Source organism: Euprymna scolopes, chromosome 6 (genome assembly GCF_053919585.1).
Source record: "Euprymna scolopes isolate OS-2025 chromosome 6, ASM5391958v1, whole genome shotgun sequence".
NCBI classification, from domain to species: Eukaryota; Metazoa; Mollusca; class Cephalopoda; order Sepiida; family Sepiolidae; genus Euprymna; species Euprymna scolopes.
In genome coordinates this window covers 175,483,087-175,502,895 of record NC_136487.1, presented here as the reverse complement: position 1 = coordinate 175,502,895, position 19,809 = coordinate 175,483,087, and the positions used below count along the sequence as shown (strand labels likewise).

At 34.0% G+C, this 19,809-nt stretch overlaps 1 protein-coding gene across 1 annotated transcript in view; it reads left to right on the top strand.

Moving 5' to 3' along the window:
• Window positions 1-19,809, top strand: part of LOC145278110 (uncharacterized) — a 112,529-nt gene that overhangs the window by 81,650 nt on the left and 11,070 nt on the right. Inside the window, exons 2-5 of the mRNA XM_080130384.1 lie at window positions 2,971-3,315; window positions 5,362-5,652; window positions 11,500-11,790; window positions 15,138-15,230. Coding sequence (XP_079986510.1) covers window positions 2,971-3,315; window positions 5,362-5,652; window positions 11,500-11,790; window positions 15,138-15,230 — 1,020 coding nt within the window. The remainder of the gene's footprint in view (window positions 1-2,970; window positions 3,316-5,361; window positions 5,653-11,499; window positions 11,791-15,137; window positions 15,231-19,809) is intronic.

Here is a 19,809-nt window from a genome sequence, read left to right as displayed (position 1 = left end):
GTAAATTTTATATTATCACTTTAGTTTGTGGCTACTACTTGGCAAGTTTAGTATATATTTTTTAACTTCAATATTTTCCCCCTACGCCCTCCCTCTGCACTGTCCCAGACTTTCGCTGCCTTCCCATCTTGGCCTCCCCACCCTCTGTCCCAGTCTCCTTCCAATCTCTTGATTTTTTATTCTTTTTTACATTGTGTTCCACTCATCGTCATCCACTCAAGTTTGTCAAGTGATTTTTTCCTGTTCAAATTAACTGAAAAGTCAAATCAGAACTGAAATCACAAATCATGTGTGTTTATTAGTGACAAAATATAATTGCCTTCTTGTAGAGAAGAACAGGTTTTCTATGGGGTAGAACGATAAAATTATTGCCATAGTAAACACATAATTCCATTTCCGTTTGATGAAAACCTTTTTGTTGTTGTTGCTGCTGCAGACAATCTACTAGTTGACCAATTGTGTACAAATCTCAAGAGCGATAGGAGCTCTCTATCATGTCTGAAAGTGACACAATGTTCAACGAGTGAGATTCCAGATGTGCTCTACTGATCCAAGTCATCGCCAATTAGTTTCCCATAACAATTAGTGATGGGACGGTTTCAATATTTTCTCGATTCCGATACAATTATTGATTGAGATTTAACTCTTAAAATTTTTTTCCCAATTAATGTAAAAATACATGTAAAATTTGCAATTATTTTCTCAAATGTAAAAGCACACATGTGTGCGTGTGTGTGCATGAGGGGAGGGGGTGACCTATAGATTTTAGTTTTACTGGTAAAAATCAATAAATATTTTATTGTTACTACCAGCAATGGAAGGTTCTGTTTAAATAGAATCAAATAAAAAAAAATTAAAAGAATCGGTTTTGGCATTGGAAAATCGGCACAAATTATTCTGACTCCAATACTCCAAAATATCCTGATGTTTTTATTTTACGAATTTCGATTAATTATCCCAACACTAATAGCAATAAAATATTTAGATTTTATGATCTGTTTTTCTAAGACACACATTGAATTGTATATCGTTATAGCAATTTAATTCATAATGAAAACAGGGTTCGTACAGACTTGAAAAGTCATTGAATTTTGACTTTTGCCTTGCAAAATCCTTATTTCTTACCTTGAAAAATTCTTGAAAATAAGGAAAATATCTTGAAAATTTCTTGCAAAGTCCAAGCTGTATTTATGTCCAGTAAAAATTTGTCGAAATATTAAAAATAAAATCGAAATAAATACTATTAAATTATTTTTTAAGTATAAATAAATTAAAATGTTTTTAAAATATTAAAAATAAAATCAAAATAAATACTATTAAATTATTTTTTAAGTATAAATAAATTAAAATGTTTTTTAAATATTTTAAATAAAATCGAAATAAATACTATTAAATTATTTTAAGTATTAATTAAAATACCGTTTTTATTTCGCCTTTTTTTAAATTCTTTTTGCCTTTTTTTTAATTCTTTTTGCCTTTTTTTTTTAAATTCTTTTTGCCTTTTTTTTTAATTCTTTTTGCCTTTTTTTTTAATTCTTTTTGCCTTTTTTTTTAATTCTTTTGCCTTTTTTAAAAATTTTTTGCCTTTTTTAAAAAATTCTTTTTGCCTTTTTAAAAAATTCTTTTTGCCTTTTTAAAAAATTCTTTTTGCCTTTTTAAAAAATTCTTTTTGCCTTTTTAAAAAATTCTTTTTGCCTTTTTAAAAAATTCTTTTTGCCTTTTTAAAAAATTCTTTTTGCCTTTTTAAAAAATTCTTTTTGCCTTTTTTTATCCTTTTCGCCTTTTTTTATCCTTTTCGCCTTTTTTTATCCTTTTCGCCTTTTTTTATCCTTTTTGCCTTTTTTATCCTTTTTGCCTTTTTTTATCCTTTTTGCCTTTTTTTATCCTTTTTGCCTTTTTTTATCCTTTTTGCCTTTTTTTATCCTTTTTGCCTTTTTTTATCCTTTTCGCCTTTTTTTATCCTTTTCGCCTTTTCAGCAGATTATTATCAAATGGACACTAGTCTACCAGATAATAAAAAGTCAATATTTAAATATTTGTAGGGGTACCCAGTTTCTAATGCAACATTCTAGTAAATCGATCACCCATTTTTGAACCACTCAATTTTTTTTTTTTTTTTTTTTTTTTTTTTTTTTTTTTTTTTTTTTAGATCAAATTTTGCGAATTTAGCCTTTTTAAATTTCGCTTTTTAAAATTTTTTTTTAAAAAACTGCTTAAAAAAGGCTGAATTCACAAAATTTGGCCTAAAATCGAGTTGTTCTAAAAATGGATGATCAATTTATTAGACTGTTGCATTAGAAACTGAGCAGCCCCCTCACAAATACTTAAATCTTGACATTTTAAAAAAAAATTTTTTTATAATCTGGTAGATTATCCATTTGATAATAATCAACTGAAAAAAAGACAAAAAAAGATTGGGGTGCAAGATTCTCCAGTTTTTTGGGTTTTTTTTCTTTTTTTAATTGGTATAATTGAATAAAGTTTAGTAAATATGACAATTTGCCACAGACTTTTTGCTGGAGTTGTTCCAAAAGTAAAGCCTCCTATTTTTTATTTATTTTTTTTGCTCAAAAGGTTTAAGAGTGACAAAGATGAGATTTGTACCATTAAAATGAGCAACTTATATTCTCCAGAATTTATTTTTTCTACATAGCATCATTCTCAATGTATTTTTACCAGGAATTCAATGGCGCATTTCTGCTTCTGACACACATCCATGACAGGGGTTAGGTTGCTTTCTTAGAATTTCACACTGTCAATATCTGCAACAGAGATGAAACCTTCAGGTTATTAATGTATATGTTCAGTCATCATAACAAAGCAATTTGCAATCTCCTCTGATCCATTAAGGCAAAAACAATGGGCATTAATTGTGGAACGCCCCTTCGTAGCTATTACTCTCAAGTAAGACAGTGTTTCATTGTTTTTATTTTACTAATTCTTTATTTTCATTTTTTTTTTTTTTTATAGATGTTGGAGTAAATTCTCAGCCAGAATTAAAGTTTGATGGTTCTGGCCTTTTAAACAGTGCCGTGAATTTTACGTGTATCATTAATAAAGGTGGTTTTTATGGAACATTTTCCAAAGATGAGAAAATGATTGCCGTAATCCCAAAAAGTGCTGGCGATGAAATACAAATGGGCGAGAGCTATATCAACCGGACTACTACTGCACGTGCGCAACTATCATCGGACGGTTCATATGTCTACTCGATTCGCTTGGATAAATTGCAATGTTCTGATGAGGGCAATTATTCTTGTGAGACTTCAATGGGAGTGGAAATAAAGAAAACTTCCATACCTTTTCATATCAAAAGTAAGCATATTCCTTTCCATTGAAACTTTTCATATCAAAAGTAAGCATATTCCTTTCCATTAAAACTTTTCATATCAAAAGTAAGCATATTCCTTTCCATTGAAACTTTTCATATCAAAAGTAAGCATATTCCTTTCCATTAAAACTTTTCATATCAAAAGTAAGCATATTCCTTTCCATTAAAACTTTTCATATCAAAAGTAAGCATATTCCTTTCCATTAAAACTTTTCATATCAAAAGTAAGCATATTCCTTTCCATTAAAACTTTTCATATCAAAAGTAAGCATATTCCTTTCCATTAAAACTTTTCATATCAAAAGTAAGCATATTCCTTTCCATTAAAACTTTTCATATCAAAAGTAAGCATATTCCTTTCCATTAAAACTTTTCATATCAAAAGTAAGCATATTCCTTTCCATTAAAACTTTTCATATCAAAAGTAAGCATATTCCTTTCCATTAAAACTTTTCATATCAAAAGTAAGCATATTCCTTTCCATTAAAACTTTTCATATCAAAAGTAAGCATATTCCTTTCCATTGAAACTTTTCATATCAAAAGTAAGCATATTCCTTTCCATTGAAACTTTTCATATCAAAAGTAAGCATATTCCTTTCCATTGAAACTTTTCATATCAAAAGTAAGCATATTCCTTTCCATTGAAACTTTTCATATCAAAAGTAAGCATATTCCTTTCCATTGAAACTTTTCATATCAAAAGTAAGCATATTCCTTTCCATTGAAACTTTTCATATCAAAAGTAAGCATATTCCTTTCCATTGAAACTTTTCATATCAAAAGTAAGCATATTCCTTTCCATTGAAACTTTTCATATCAAAAGTAAGCATATTCCTTTCCATTGAAACTTTTCATATCAAAAGTAAGCATATTCCTTTCCATTGAAACTTTTCATATCAAAAGTAAGCATATTCCTTTCCATTGAAACTTTTCATATCAAAAGTAAGCATATTCCTTTCCATTGAAACTTTTCATATCAAAAGTAAGCATATTCCTTTCCATTGAAACTTTTCATATCAAAAGTAAGCATATTCCTTTCCATTGAAACTTTTCATATCAAAAGTAAGCATATTCCTTTCCATTGAAACTTTTCATATCAAAAGTAAGCATATTCCTTTCCATTGAAACTTTTCATATCAAAAGTAAGCATATTCCTTTCCATTAAAACTTTTCATATCAAAAGTAAGCATATTCCTTTCCATTAAAACTTTTCATATCAAAAGTAAGCATATTCCTTTCCATTAAAACTTTTCATATCAAAAGTAAGCATATTCCTTTCCATTAAAACTTTTCATATCAAAAGTAAGCATATTCCTTTCCATTAAAACTTTTCATATCAAAAGTAAGCATATTCCTTTCCATTAAAACTTTTCATATCAAAAGTAAGCATATTCCTTTCCATTAAAACTTTTCCGTGTACCATTGCCAGATTTTAATTGTATGGAATTTAAAAACATTTTTAAATAACGATTTATTGAAGTATGTATATAATTTAAAAACATTTTTAAATAACGATTTATTGAAGAATGTATATAATTTAAAAATATTTTTGAATGTATCATTTAAAAATATTTTTAAATAACGATTTATTGAAGTATGTATATAATTTAAAAACATTTTTAAATAACGATTTATTGAAGTATGTATATAATTTAAAAACATTTTTAAATAACGATTTATTGAAGTATGTATATAATTTAAAAACATTTTTAAATAACGATTTATTGAAGTATGTATATAATTTAAAAACATTTTTGAATGTATCATTTAAAAATATTTTTAAATAACGATTTATTGAAGTATGTATATAATTTAAAAACATTTTTAAATAACGATTTATTGAAGTATGTATATAATTTAAAAACATTTTTAAATAACGATTTATTGAAGTATGTATATAATTTAAAAACATTTTTAAATAACGATTTATTGAAGAATGTGTATAATTTAAAAATATTTTTTAATTATATAATTTAAAAATATTTTTGAATGTATCATTTAAACGACAATGTATTTGTACTTTTTCAGGCTCACCTCAAAAGCCAAGTTTGACAGCACCTAGCACATATGTCGTACTGGGTGATACGGTGACCTTGCAGTGTACAGCCAATGTGGGTAAACCTCCTCAGAATTTGTCTTTGTGTGTTTTGCAAGAGAAAGGGCTTAATTGCAGTCAAGTGTCTACCCTGGTAGATTTGGGAAACTGTAGCTCAACAAGAACGGCAATGATGACAGTTAATATCACAGAAGATACGAAGCGAGCAACCTGTGACGTTCTGATGACTGATTTAAGCGACAGCAAAACTTGGGAAGTGTACTGTAAGTGAAATAAATTTCTGTGTGTAGTGAAGCAGGGTGGAATGATAAAATTGTCGCCTAGAAAAGGCAACATGATTCCATTTCCGTTTGATGAAACCATATTTGTTTCTTTGTTGCAGACCATCCATTTGTATTCCAGCTGTGTACAAATCTCAAGAGCGATAGGAGCCTTCTATCAAATCTGAACATGACACAATGTTCAACAAATGAAATCGGAGATGCGCTACTGTACAACTCCTGCTCTCTATCGATCCAAGTTATGACAACAGGACCATTGCCAGCACCCTCAAAATGCAAATCCAAATAACAGGGATGTATCCAGGGTGATGAAAACAAAGTTTCCAGCCATGGTTATGGTCTTTGGTGTGGTTTCAAGTGAGGGTCGCATCATGCCACCTCACATCTTCGAAGTCAGCTTGAAAGTCAACACCAAAAGGTACCTGGATGTGTTGAAGAGTGTGGTGATCCTCTGGTGCAATCAGGTGATGACTGGCAGACCCTGTGTGTGGTAGCAGGACTCTGCGCTAGCCCACAAGGCTCAAAGAATCTCTGGCTTGGTTTCAGAAGAAGTGCTATGATTTTTGTCACTGACCCCTCTCCTCCCCCGACCTGAATCCACTGGACTACTTTGTTTGTTCATACATGGAGAACATAGCGAACATGACCTCCCACAACACCAAAACTAGCCTGATCACTGCCATCTGTCAAGTATTCGCCGAGCTCCTGTGAATAAGGTATGCTCTCAGTTCCAGACTTGTATCGAGGCGGTGATTGAGACTGAAGGCAGCTACATTGAATAAATGTCAGCTCTACTACATAATCAAGTTACCTGAATTGTTTTTCTTGTTATTTTTTTTTCTTTCTTGTTTTTTTTCCAATAAAAGGTTTAAAATAAAGATGTAGTGCAGTTTTCTTAAGGGTAACAACTTTATTGTTCCATCCTGTATGTGTAATGAAACCGTCTGTGGATGACGTTGGTATAGAAGATATTAAATCATATAAAACAATTTTTTGTATATTTAAAAGAATTTGGTGCTCGCTTACATTGGTGAGTTTTTAATCCAACACACTTCAGGTGAAAACATAATTACATACGTGTTATGTAGAAATTATTATAAATTCCAAAAATTATGAAAAATAATCCAGTAGAAAAAGAACTACACATACAATAAGAATTTATTGAATTATAGACCTTTATCATGCTTTTCCTGTGGAAGAGTTGTGTAACCAATTCAGTATGATAAACAAGGGAGGTAATCCTTGACTTAAATTGACATTAAGGGTTTGCTATTTTTAAATCCATGCAGCTCAGAACATAATTGTGGAAGATTTTTTGTTAAAAATATATCTAGCACATCATGTTTTCATAATTTTGGAATTTATATTATTGAATAATTAATTTTGCTATAATACACGAGTACATGAAAAAAAAAAAATCTTGAAGTTATCTAAACAAATTATGTCCCACTTCTGAGGTAGTATTTTTAATTGTTTACATTTCAACAATTCTTCTTAGAAGGAACCAGACGATAATTGGATTTCTTGAAGAATTCTGATGACTTATTTACCATTTTTCTTCCATATTATTTTGTTCTGTTGTTTTTTATAGGAGAATGATCCCCACATTTAATGGATTTGTCAATATGAGAGTTTCTGGTTCTTTCGTAGTTATGAAAAAAAAATACGAACATTCATTGCAAACAAAATGAATAACTAAAAAACACTTAACGTTAATAAATTAAGTAAAAATATGCAGTGCAGAGGTGGCAGCAGGATTTTTTTTTTTTTTTTTTTTTTTTTTTTTTACAAAGGCATCACCACATTATCAAGGCCCAGAGGCCACTCAAGGATAAGGGTTAAAGAGTGTACAGTAGAAGTTGGTCAATATAGTAATCATTAGTAATGAAAATTTGGTAAATTTAATAACTTATATGGAACGGCTCATCAAGAACTTATTTACCTTAGACTTGAACACAACCATATTGTAGTCAGCCGGAAAGCAGGAAAACGAGTTATTCAATTTTCCTGTGCAAAATCTATATATTAATATGATAACGGGTGTTATTTCGTGTCAAAATATATTAATAAATCTATATATTAATATGGTGTGTGTTATTTCGTGTCAAGCTTACGTCTTTTTTCTTCTGAGTGACTGTCGTTAATTTATGACCTTCCAATTCTTATAATAAATAATTTCACTAAGAATTCTTCATGAGTTTCCGTTTCGATCATTAGTTTTGGTTTCGATTCAACTTGATGCACCCAAATCATATGGATATATTTTTACTTTTTGAAATCACAACTTTATAAAAATCAATAGAAAATTTGCTCTGTAATAATATATACAAAATCTGCATAAATTGAAATATTTTATTTAAACGTACTTTACGACCGGGCTACACTGAGCGTCCCTGCTAGCTTAGATAAATACTTTTGCAGTTTTAACAAAAGAGCTAGAATATAAGAGCGTCTCCATTTACACTGAACATCCATAGAATGCCAACATCAATATATTCATTCAAAGACAGATGATGAATAAGACAGATGATGAGGGGAGGTTTTGTCATGATTTTGCCATTGCTTATGACCTCACTCAGATTGTTCGCGAACCCACCCGTGTGCCCGATACACCCAATCAATATGCAAGCCTCTTAGACCTTTTTCTTTCAACTTCCCCTGAGCTATGTTCATGTACCGTTCATTCTCCTTTAGGATCCTCCGACCACTCCGTCGTATCAGTTAAGATAAAAACAAAATGTAAGAAGCCATCAGACGTACCCCTCCACCGTACTGTATACCGATACTCTATGGCTGACTGGGATAGCTTCCGTACATTCATATCTGATTTACCTCTGCACTCCATGTTTAAAAAGAAAGTGTCCTCTATAGTATCAGATCTGACCGAATGGTTAATTGTAGGCATAGACCAATTCATACCATCTAAAAAATTCCAACAAAAACCTAACAGCCAGCCATGGTTCTCCCCAGAATGTGCTGCTGCTATCGCGCACAGAAACCACTTTTTCCATAACTACCAACGTAATAGATGCACTGAGACTAAAGCTGCTTTCAGGACTGCCAGCAACCACTGTAAAAGAGTAATAAAAAATGCAAGAGAGCTATATGCCCAGTCTGTTAAATCCAAGGTAGCTGATCAGCGGCTTGGTTCCCACCAGTTGTGGCAAATAACAAATAGGATCCTGAACAGAAGTGTGCGTTCTATCCCAACCATTATCAATGGACCAGAGGTTATCTCGTCAGCGTCAGACAAGGCCAAACTATTTGCAAAGAACTTTGCAGCTAATTCTACCCTATGCGACGAAGGCCATCAACTCCCCATATTTCCTCCTATAACACAGAACAAGCTAGGTAACATACAAATATCCGTGCATGAGGTCGCCAAGCTAATAAAAAAACCTAGATTCCAGTAAAGCAACTGGCCCTGATGGCATCCCAATTATAGTGTTAAAAAAGCTTCAACCAGAACTTGCTCCCATACTTACGAAACTATTTAAGCGCTGCCTTAAGGAGAAGTGCTTTCCGACCCCCTGGAAGACCTCATCAGTTTGCCCTGTATTTAAGAATTCAGGTGATAAGTCCTCTCCCTCTCAATACAGACCAATAAGTCTTCTCTGTGTTATGAGTAAGTTACTGGAATCAATATTAAATAGAGAAATAGTCAACCACCTCAGCAGAAACAACCTTCTTAGTGACACACAATATGGTTTCCGCTCTGCAAGATCTACCGCAGATGTGCTGACGGTTATATCCCACAGGATTAGTGAATCTCTTGACAAAGGCTTCCTTTCTAGGGCAATTGCTCTTGACATATCAAAGGCCTTTGACAAAGTATGGCATAAGGGTCTACTTCACAAGATTTCCAGCTACGGTATAACTGGAAATGTTTTCTCAATCATTAAATCATTTCTCTCCGATAGGCTCATAAGAGTAGTGGTAGATGGACAAAAATCGGAGGCCTGCAATATAAATGCTGGAGTCCCTCAGGGGTCAATCCTCGGCCCAACTCTCTTCCTGATCTACATCAATGACCTCCCTAAACACATACTTAAATCATTCGTTGACATCTATGCTGATGACACGACCATCTACGGCAACACATCAAAGGCTGTAAATGACGAAGTTTTCTCGGATTCTCTCTCCTCTGATCTCGAGCGCGTGGTTCAGTGGGGGAAGATGTGGCTAGTTACCTTTAATGCATCTAAAACCAAACTCCTATCCTTACATCATCAACGCTCTGATCCCCATCTGGCATCAATTGTGATGGATGGCTCTCGTCTGGGTGAGGCCCCATGTTTTGACAAGCTTCTGGGTTTGACCTTTACTCCTGATCTGAAATGGAACACGTACATCAAGTCTGTTGCCAAGGTCGCAGGAAAGATGGTGGGATCCTTCTACCGCTCCAGAAGATATCTCACTACTGATGCAATTCTCTATCTATATAAAAGCCAAGTACGGCCAAGGATGGAATACTGTTGCCATATCTGGGCAGGAGCTGCCAAAAACAGCCTATCATGCCTTGACAGAGTACAAAATAGACTTCGTGGCTTAGTGGGGGATGCCCTTTTCTCTACCCTGCAACCCCTCTCCCACAGAAGAGACGTTGCGAGCCTATCCTTGTTTTATCGTTATTTTCATGGCAGGTGCTCGTCTGAACTCCAATCCCTGGTCCCCCCTCGCCAAACTTTCACGAAAAACACCCGTCTAGCTGAATCCACTGTGAAAAATTTCCCCCACTCTATATCTGTGCCTAAATCAAAACGCGGATTTCATGAGCAAAGCTTCTTTCTTAGAACTGCACGCCTGTGGAACTCTGTTCCGTCTGCCTGCTTCCCTCCGGACTACAACTTGGATGTCTTCAAGTCTAATGTTAACAAATTCCTAATGAACCGCCCCCCTAATTAAACACTTCATAAAATCTCCTCACTAACGTGATGTACTTGCAATAACCCTTATCCCTGAGTGGCTTCCGGGCCTTGATAAGTGGTGATCACTGTGTAAAAAAAAAAAAAAAAAAAATTACATATGAAAGAGTCCACTGTGGAATTTCCACAGGTCCTGCTAGTATAAATAGATATCTAATGTGTTTTTTAGTCAACACTGAAAGAAAAGAGCAATTTTATATGATGAAATGTATTTTGTAAGCTGTATTTGAGGAATTCATAGGCACTTGTGTGTCCATGATAATTCATCTCATTTCTTATGCCACGATATGCTGACCAATGAGAAAAAGGTTTTCGATACAATTAATATGCTACCGGCTTTTTTCGTTAAATACCCCTTCCCCAAATACAACACATGTTTGAGTCTAATGCGAACAAGTGTACAAGATGTATTTGTTTAATTGTATATCGTAAGAAACTCATAACGAATAAGACTGTGGACATAAGTATATTTTAGGTTTGTTTTACAATAGACATAGGTACGCAAAAATCGTGAAGAAACAAACAAAAAAAATGTTACCAAAGGCAAGATAAGTAACTCATCTACCTACATTGATTTTGTTTTAACTGATTTAAATGTGTGTTTTATGTGCTGAACGCTTCAGTTAAAACGGAAACAAAAATGGCGCCATTATTCTCTCTCCCCTTTGAAATCCTGAGAATTGGTCAAAACCTTGAAAAAAATAAAAATGCTGATAAAAATCTACCCAATAAATATCATTGAAAGAAAGCGCTATTTTATATGATGAAACGTATTTTGTAAGTAAACTGTATTCAAGAGAAAGTGTTTAAGCGTAAGACACAATATATAACTACCTCACTACAGAAACATTTCTATCAGCCATTTTAAATCATTTCAGTTTGTTTTCTTTTTTTCCTCCTCTAGATCCAGTCCTTGACATTAAGTTTGTTCCTGTCAATTCCATGATTTCCTTGAGCGAAGGAGAATCTAAGAGAATAACTTGTGAAGCTCGTGGTAATCCCAAACCTTCATACGTCTGGCGGTTTCGAGCCAAAGATGCTCCTGCTGATGACCCTGGAATCTTGAAGTTGAAAGGACAAGTTTTAGATTTAACAAATGTCGGTCTTGGAGACACAGGTATCTACAGTTGCATTGCTACCAACGAGATCCGTAATATCACATACAATAAGACCGAATCTGTTACGATAAATGTTGGTAAGTACAATATTCATTTGTTCATCTTTTTTTTTTTTTTTTTTTTTTTTTTCCTTTGTCCTACATTTTTTTTTCATTTTTACAAAAAAAAAAGGTAATTCTAATATCCTTTAGTCCTGTCAACTGGTGCTGTAAAATATGCCGACTGCACTTCTATGGAAGGGGTAACCCACCTTCCCATAAGAACACCTCTTTGCCTCTGATGCGATCAGATTAGGCTGTCTGAAGATATTGGCTTCCCGACTTGGAATGCAACAAATATTGATGCTATAGTTTATTTCCTTTCTCTTTGTAAAACTCAATTCTGTTCGGCAGTCAAAAACAAAATTCTCTACAAAACAACCAAACCAAACACAACGAATAAATATTTGAAGATATAAAGAATTTGAAGAATAATTTTTTTTTTTCAAAATTACTAGATTCAGCATTAATTAACATAAAAAGGGCAACCAAGTGCGAAAGGCTGCATGCAAATGTATGCAAAATGACGTCACCAGTTAAGCAAAGGACTATAAAAAGAAGTTGACGATTATGTTCGAGAGCACGGAACGAGACAACGCTCGAGACATGGGTGGCATCATCACATAATAATGAGGAAATAAATGCTGTACAATAAAACAAAAATCAAGCTTTTTTTCTATTCTTTGTCTACTTTGTGACTGAGGCTACAATGTGTTGGTTCCTGGACACCGTTACAAAAGGGCTACTATGTCATAAAACAATCAAACCACCGATTTGCCTATCAAAATCTAGTCATAAGATTGCTAGAATTCTGACACAAAGGGCAGGTAAACATAAATTAACTGGGACTCCATATCATTAAGGAGACGGCATTCATAAATGAACCATAAATAAATCAAAACTCTTAGTTCCATAAAAAAATCGAAAGAAGCCTCCAACCATAAATTAACGACCATCTGATGCTAATGGAATAGCAAGAGTTGGAAATAGGTAAGTTCAAGGAATTACTATTTTTAATGAGCAGTGGATAGACGCTGATCTCTGCGTTTCCAGATAAACATTGTTTGAAGATAGCGGTTTAAATCCTATCCAAAGCAGGCCATAGGATTAGTTAGCCAAAAACGTGATGAGACAACAACTATGGAAGGCAGTAATTAATTGGGATACAGTTACAAGACTCAGAATTCCTATCCCGTCACGGTTAACTACTTGAAGAAGGCCAGAGGATGAGTTGGTCGAAACATGGTAAAACAACTATGAAGATGAGGATAACAGTCTGCAAGAAAATGAATGTTCACCAATTATAAAGCCTGATCTCAAAGGATAAAATATATATATATATATATATATATATATATTATAAAAAATCAGAATTTTTTTTTTTTTCTTTTCCTTTAAACAAGCCATATTATGACTTGAAAGATAAGGGACTATTTCGGATACTATGTAGGGAGTTGAGCAGCAAGATGTCTGTTCACATTACATTTAAATTTCTGCAGATCAGTACAGTCAGTGAAGCAGGAAATAGGTAGAGAATCCCAAAGTCTAGCAGTCCGAGGGAAGAAATTGTTAGTGAAAGGTTTCCAGGCATCTAGGGACTGCAACACAGTGAAGGGGTGGAATTTTGCTGCTTGTTGGGTCAATTTGGGGCATGTACATTAAGAGGACAGAACACATTTCGATTAAATTACTTGTAAAATAGGCATAGTGACACAACAGTTGAGTGATGGGACCGGGGTTGGAGCTTGGTTGACAGATTCTCTAAGGAAAAAAATCCAAAGAGATGAAAATAAGAAAAAGAAAAAAAGATAAATCTTATAGTGGGGCAGGTTATCTCAATATTACATAAGAATCTTTCGCTTAGTCTTTCACTTGGTGCTTGTATCACTGTTTCAGCAATCTGCCCCACTATAGTTTGCCTTTGTTTTTCCTTATTATATGCAGAATTTCTACATAAAAACGTAGATAATTAAAAAAACAAAAAACTTTAACAAGCCTGAAACTTTGTGAGCTGATTACTGTCATCAAAGAACATCAGATCCATAATTTAGAAAAAATTGAAAGTTGAAATTCCGTCCACATTTTTGGCTTTGATCAACCCTTTTCATGGCCAAGTTATACAAGATGCTGAACTTCATTGGCTAAAATATTGTGATAGTATCAATGTCTCCCCATGCTTAAGTGTTGAAGTAAAAAAAAAAAAAAAAAAAAATAGGGAAAAATACAACTAAAAGATGAAATATGTTTATCAGAAGAAACATAAGAAATTGTTCACAAAAGAACACAAAAGAAAGCTGAAATATGATTTTAATCATGGTGTGGCAGTAACAGGAATGAAAGGTTGGTCAATATATTTTAGAGTTAGTTGTAAGAATTTTACGGTACTGGACTTCATTGGCTATAATATGAGCCACATAGTCTCCCTCTCTCTCTCTCTCTCTCTCAACAGAACCAACGTTATTAACAATAATGGCTTTCACTTCAGTTACTGATTGATCTAAATGTTCTAAGTTAGACCATAATCAATATTTTAACAAAGTTTGATGATTGGTCAAGCAATGTGAATGCTACGCTATACACAATTACAAACTTGACCAAAAACCTAATCCTTGTGGTATAGGTACCTAATAAAGAGATGCACTAGAAATTAAATTTATAATAAAGTTGAAGTGCATCCATCGTTGGTTCAATCTGATTGAATTAATATTGCTAATAAGTAACTGACATGTTCAAGGACATAACCACAATTTCTAAACGGACGTTTTTTAAAGTTTCTGTGAATTTATCACTTTGATTTTAGCAAACAAAATCTAAAGAATTTATAAACAAAAACAAAATGTGGTCTGACGAAATGTTTGACTCTTAACTTCAATGGTGCACCCTTGATTCCAAAAACATTTTCTCAGTCTTTTATTAATAAAATTTTATTAGAATATCAATAAAATGTTTCATTTACAATATTTTTGTTTGATCCTGGTCACAGCACCAAAGAAGACAACGTAGCATTCTTTTCTCAACGAATTTTATCTACGAATACTTTCCCTTTTTGTTTTACTTTAATTTTTGTTCCCCCTTTTTTTAGTTTCCCCCTTTTTTAGTTTCCCCCTTTTTTTAGTTTCCCCCTTTTTTAGTTTCCCCCTTTTTTTAGTTTCCCCCTTTTTTTAGTTTCCCCCTTTTTTTTAGTTTCCCCCTTTTTTTTAGTTTCTCCCTTTTTTTAGTTTCCCCTTTTTTTAGTTTCCTCTTTCTTTTTTTTTTAACTTTCCTCTTGTTTTTTTTTTTAATTTGTTGTTTTTTTAAGTGTTTTCCTTGTTTTTAGTTTATCTTTTCGTTCCCCTGCCCACTAAAGGAAAAAGAAAATGTGTTTATTATTTATTTTAAATTTTCAGTTCCAACCACACCAGCTCCTACTACAACAGTTCCCACAACTCCAATGAAACCAACTGATGGTAGCACGCCAAAATCTGGCCCTCAAACAAATGGTAATTTCTGCTGCTGCTACTACTACTGGCTCTAATGCTTCTGCCCAAACACCTAATTTTGCTTGGTCTTTTTTGTTGCCTGAATTCTGAAGGGGTTCTTGTGCTTTTACCTCTGTTTGCACTTAAGAATATGCATGGATTTAGATAGTGTGTGTTAATCAATGCTTGTTTCCTTTTTAAAGTTTTTTTTTTTTTTTTTTTTTTTTTTTTACATTTTAATCATAGAAAATACATTTTAAAAACATTTCTTGGTTTTGGTATATAGTTATGTTTGTCATCTAAGTATTAATTTACTTGTTCATACATCTAGTGTCACAAAAAAAACAAAAACATCATTGATGAGAAACAAATTATCTTCCTTTATAATCACTCTTTATCAGTAAAAAATCATTAAAATCATTTCCTCTCCAAAAATTAAAAATTTTTTTAAATGAATATGGCTGCCTGTTTATGGTTTCAAATTGCCTATTTTATTTTATAATTAAAATAAAATGTTATGTTGAGAGGAGACAGTTTTTTGGGGAGGATTTTTAAAAAATGTGCAAGTGAATTGACATCTGTTTCCTTTATAATTTATATAAAAATTTAAAAGGTTAACAAAAGAATTTGCTAAAAAATTGTTTTAAATTTGTTTTTATTAATTTTATTTATGTGATTTAAAAATTTTCAACTACCGTGAAATTTCCACAGGTCCTGCTAGTTGTAATTATTCTAATTAATTGTAGTTTTCAATTTACTAAGAAATTTTTTTGCTAGCTTTCTATTTATTATTATTTCTATTTATTACTCTCAACCTCTGCTCTTATTTTATATTATCTACCCTTTTCATCTCCCCACCTCTTTTATATATATATATATATATATATATATATATGGCATAATTACATTGATACACCAGCGACACAGATCACAGCATTGTGGTGTCCTAAATGGTGCTTCAGCCAAAGCCCTACCCTAAGAAAGTTGTTAAATTGCTTCAGATTGACCTCCAAAACCGATGAATTTTGCGAGAACTTGTCTGAAAACTTGAAAACAGCCACAGACGGGGTGACTGATCCAGAACAGTACTGGACTACAATGAAGAAATCAATCCAAGACTGCTATTGATGTTTTTAGGAAACAGGCCAGGAGCAATCCAGATTGGTTTTCTGCCTCACTTTCGACCATCCAGCCAGTTCTTGAGGAAAAACATGGTTTTCTTCCACATAAAATCAGACAATTGAAACAGCCCGTGATGCAGGAGACGTTCAAGGAATGTAGTCTGGAATAAAGTCTGCATCCGAGCCCTCCAAGCAATCACTTGGTATCCTTCAGCATGAAGACTGTATGACAATCACAGATAATTCTGAAAAGTTTGATGGATTGAGCATTACACTGACTTGTATAATGGTGACAGCAACGTGTCTCACCAGGTCATTCAGTCAATCAATCCTTTTCCCACCATAAATGAACAAGTCAAAGAACTAACTATCCAAGAGGTAGCCAAAGTAGTATTTGCTCTCTGCAACAATAAAGCTGCGGGTGAGGACGGAATATTTGCTGAGCTCCTCAAAGATTCTTACCAAACACGTCCTCAACTGCTGAGCCCACAAAACTGTTCTGTAAGATTTTCAAAAATTACAACACTTTTTAAAACAAAAGTTCAAGAAGGGATTGCAACAATTACTGTGGCATCTCATTTCTCAGTATAACTGGGAAAGTAATGGCCTGTCTGTTCCTCTCACGTTTACAGAAAATTGCTGAAACTGTGTATCCTGAATCGCAATGTGGTTTCAGGGCAGGTCGGTCAACTACGGACATGATCTTCTGTGTGAGACATCTCCAGGAGAAGGCACGACAACCACTACATATGCCTTTCATAGACCTGACAAAAGCATTTGACTTGGTCGACAGAGGAGCTCTATTCCTTGTCCTTAAGAAATCTGGCTGTCCTCCTATCCTGCTGTCTCATCAGAACATTTCACAAGAACATGCATAGGCGAGTTCAGTATGGGGGAGACTTGTCTGACAGGTTTCTGATCAATCGAGGAGTCGAACAGGGCTGTGGTAGGAATGTTTTCAAACAAGCATATCAGAATGTAGATAAATCTGTAGAGGTTTCGATCCTTATTCTTTACCCTCTCACGATACAAAGCCAAGTCGAGAGTTCAGGAACTAGTTGTCCGTGAACTTCTCTACGCTGATTATGCTGCTCTTTGCACATCTTCCACTGAGGATCTTCAACGACTTCTAGATTCTTTTTCAAACTCATGTAGACATTTTGGATTAACAATCGTTTTCAGAAAACCGTCATTCTCTCTCAATCATAAGTGTTAATTTTACAAATTGATAATACAACCCTGGAGAATGAAGATAAATTCAAATACCTTGGTGCAACCATTGCCAAAAGCATTACTCTTGATCCCAAACTTAGCACGAGACTTGGCCTAGTCTCTACCACATTTGGGAGTTTCATGCAGTCCGGTTGGAAGAACAAGTATCTGACCATCAAGACGAGAGTCCATGTGTACGAAGCGCATGTTGAGTGTCCTTTATGGGGCTGAGATGTGGTCTACATATTGTCCTCAAGAGTCTAGGGTTAGTGCCTTCCATATAAAATGTCTCTGATCAATCATTGGCATCTCATGGGAGGACAAAATGGCAAACGAAGAGCTCTTCAGATGGACAAGTTTGGGTGCACTTTCCTCAAGACTTAAGTTTATGAGACTTTGGTGGGAAAGCTATGTGAACCGAATGTCATGTGATAAACGCCTACCTCACAATTACACTATTGCATAGTGTTTTGAGAGAGGGTACTCGGCCTGTTGGTCGTCCGTGTCTCAGATTCAAGGATGTACTAAAGCAAGATCTTAGGGATTTTGATGTAGAACGTGAGCAATGGACAGCACTATTCCGCAATCAGGATGCTTGACAAGCCAAAATTTATGCTGGGAAAGAGAGATAAGATGGAAAATCTCAAAAAAAAAACTCAAAATACATTGATTCAAGATGCCATAGTTTTGACCTTTTTATAGCATTGTTGGTCATGACAGACACTTGCAAAAGACCCTTTTCCTCTCCCCACCTCTCTCATATATATATATATAGATATATATATAATTTAATTTAAATACCAAAAAAAACAAGAAATGGGCAGGTGAAATTAAAATTTTCCCTAAGGCCTTATCGTCTGACCCTCTAAGAGGAAACGTCAGAATGATAGATTAAAAACTAAGAAAACGAATGAGGGAAGAGGGGAATTTTGGTTACAGTTGGAAGAACAGTGGAGAAGAAAAAAAAAAAAAAAAAAAAAAAAAAAAATCTCACTGTTCAGGTGGTTTTAAATCAATGAATATCTCCAACTGATGTCTAAGAATCTTTTGTCTACACAGGCTAGGTCGAGAGTTGTTAATAACTAACGCCTCAATAATATTGAGATGATAGTTCGACCTAGCACTGTATAAAACAGAAAACCACCCATCAGAATATTGATCGGCACACCTATTTATACTCAACAGGTGATCGCCAATGGCAGACTCATGAGCCTGGGAGTGCCCGGATGCTCTCGAAACCTGGTGTAGTCGAATATCCCGAGGGATATGTTGGGATATTCTCATTTCTAATCTTTGGGACGTTTTGCCAACGTAGTCAGCTCCACACTGACAAACGAATTTATAAACAACAGAGTTCTTTTGAATGGTTGGCAAAACATCTTTACGAAAAGAAGAGAAAAGTTGATGATACTTTTGCATGCTTTCCCTCTCTGAGCGAAGCTAAACAGTTTCTTCGTCTTCTTTGCAACCTGCATCCATCTTTACAATTTACTATGGAGGTTGAAGACTGTAGCTCTCTCCCATTCCTCGACGTTCGTGTTTCTAAAGTTGGTACTACGTTTGAGACCTCTGTTTATAGAAAACCTACATTTACAGGGCTCTATCTTAATTGGTTTTCTTTTGCCCCTCAGTCTAGAAAAATAAACCTCATTAGCGCTCTTACGCATCGTGCACTTATGATTTGTTCACCAAACCGTCTTGATACGGAACTTGGTGAAATTACAACTATTTTTCTTAATAATGGATATCCCATTAATATAATAAAATCTACTATTGAACGTAAAATTACTACATTTAATAGCGGTAAACATATTGGTCCATCACGTTGTCCCATTTATCTAAAATTACCATGGTTAGGTCCTGATGGCCTTCATATTGTTAAAAGGATTTCTTCTGCTACTCAACGATGTTTTCCAGCTACTATGCTTAGAGTAGTTTACACAACTCGAACCTTTTTCTCTTCTTTTCGTAAAGATGTTTTGCCAACCATTCAAAAGAACTCTGTTGTTTATAAATTCGTTTGTCAGTGTGGAGCTGACTACGTTGGCAAAACGTCCCAAAGATTAGAAATGAGAATATCCCAACATATCCCTCGGGATATTCGACTACACCAGGTTTCGAGAGCATCCGGGCACTCCCAGGCTCATGAGTCTGCCATTGGCGATCACCTGTTGAGTATAAATAGGTGTGCCGATCAATATTCTGATGGGTGGTTTTCTGTTTTATACAGTGCTAGGTCGAACTATCATCTCAATATTATTGAGGCG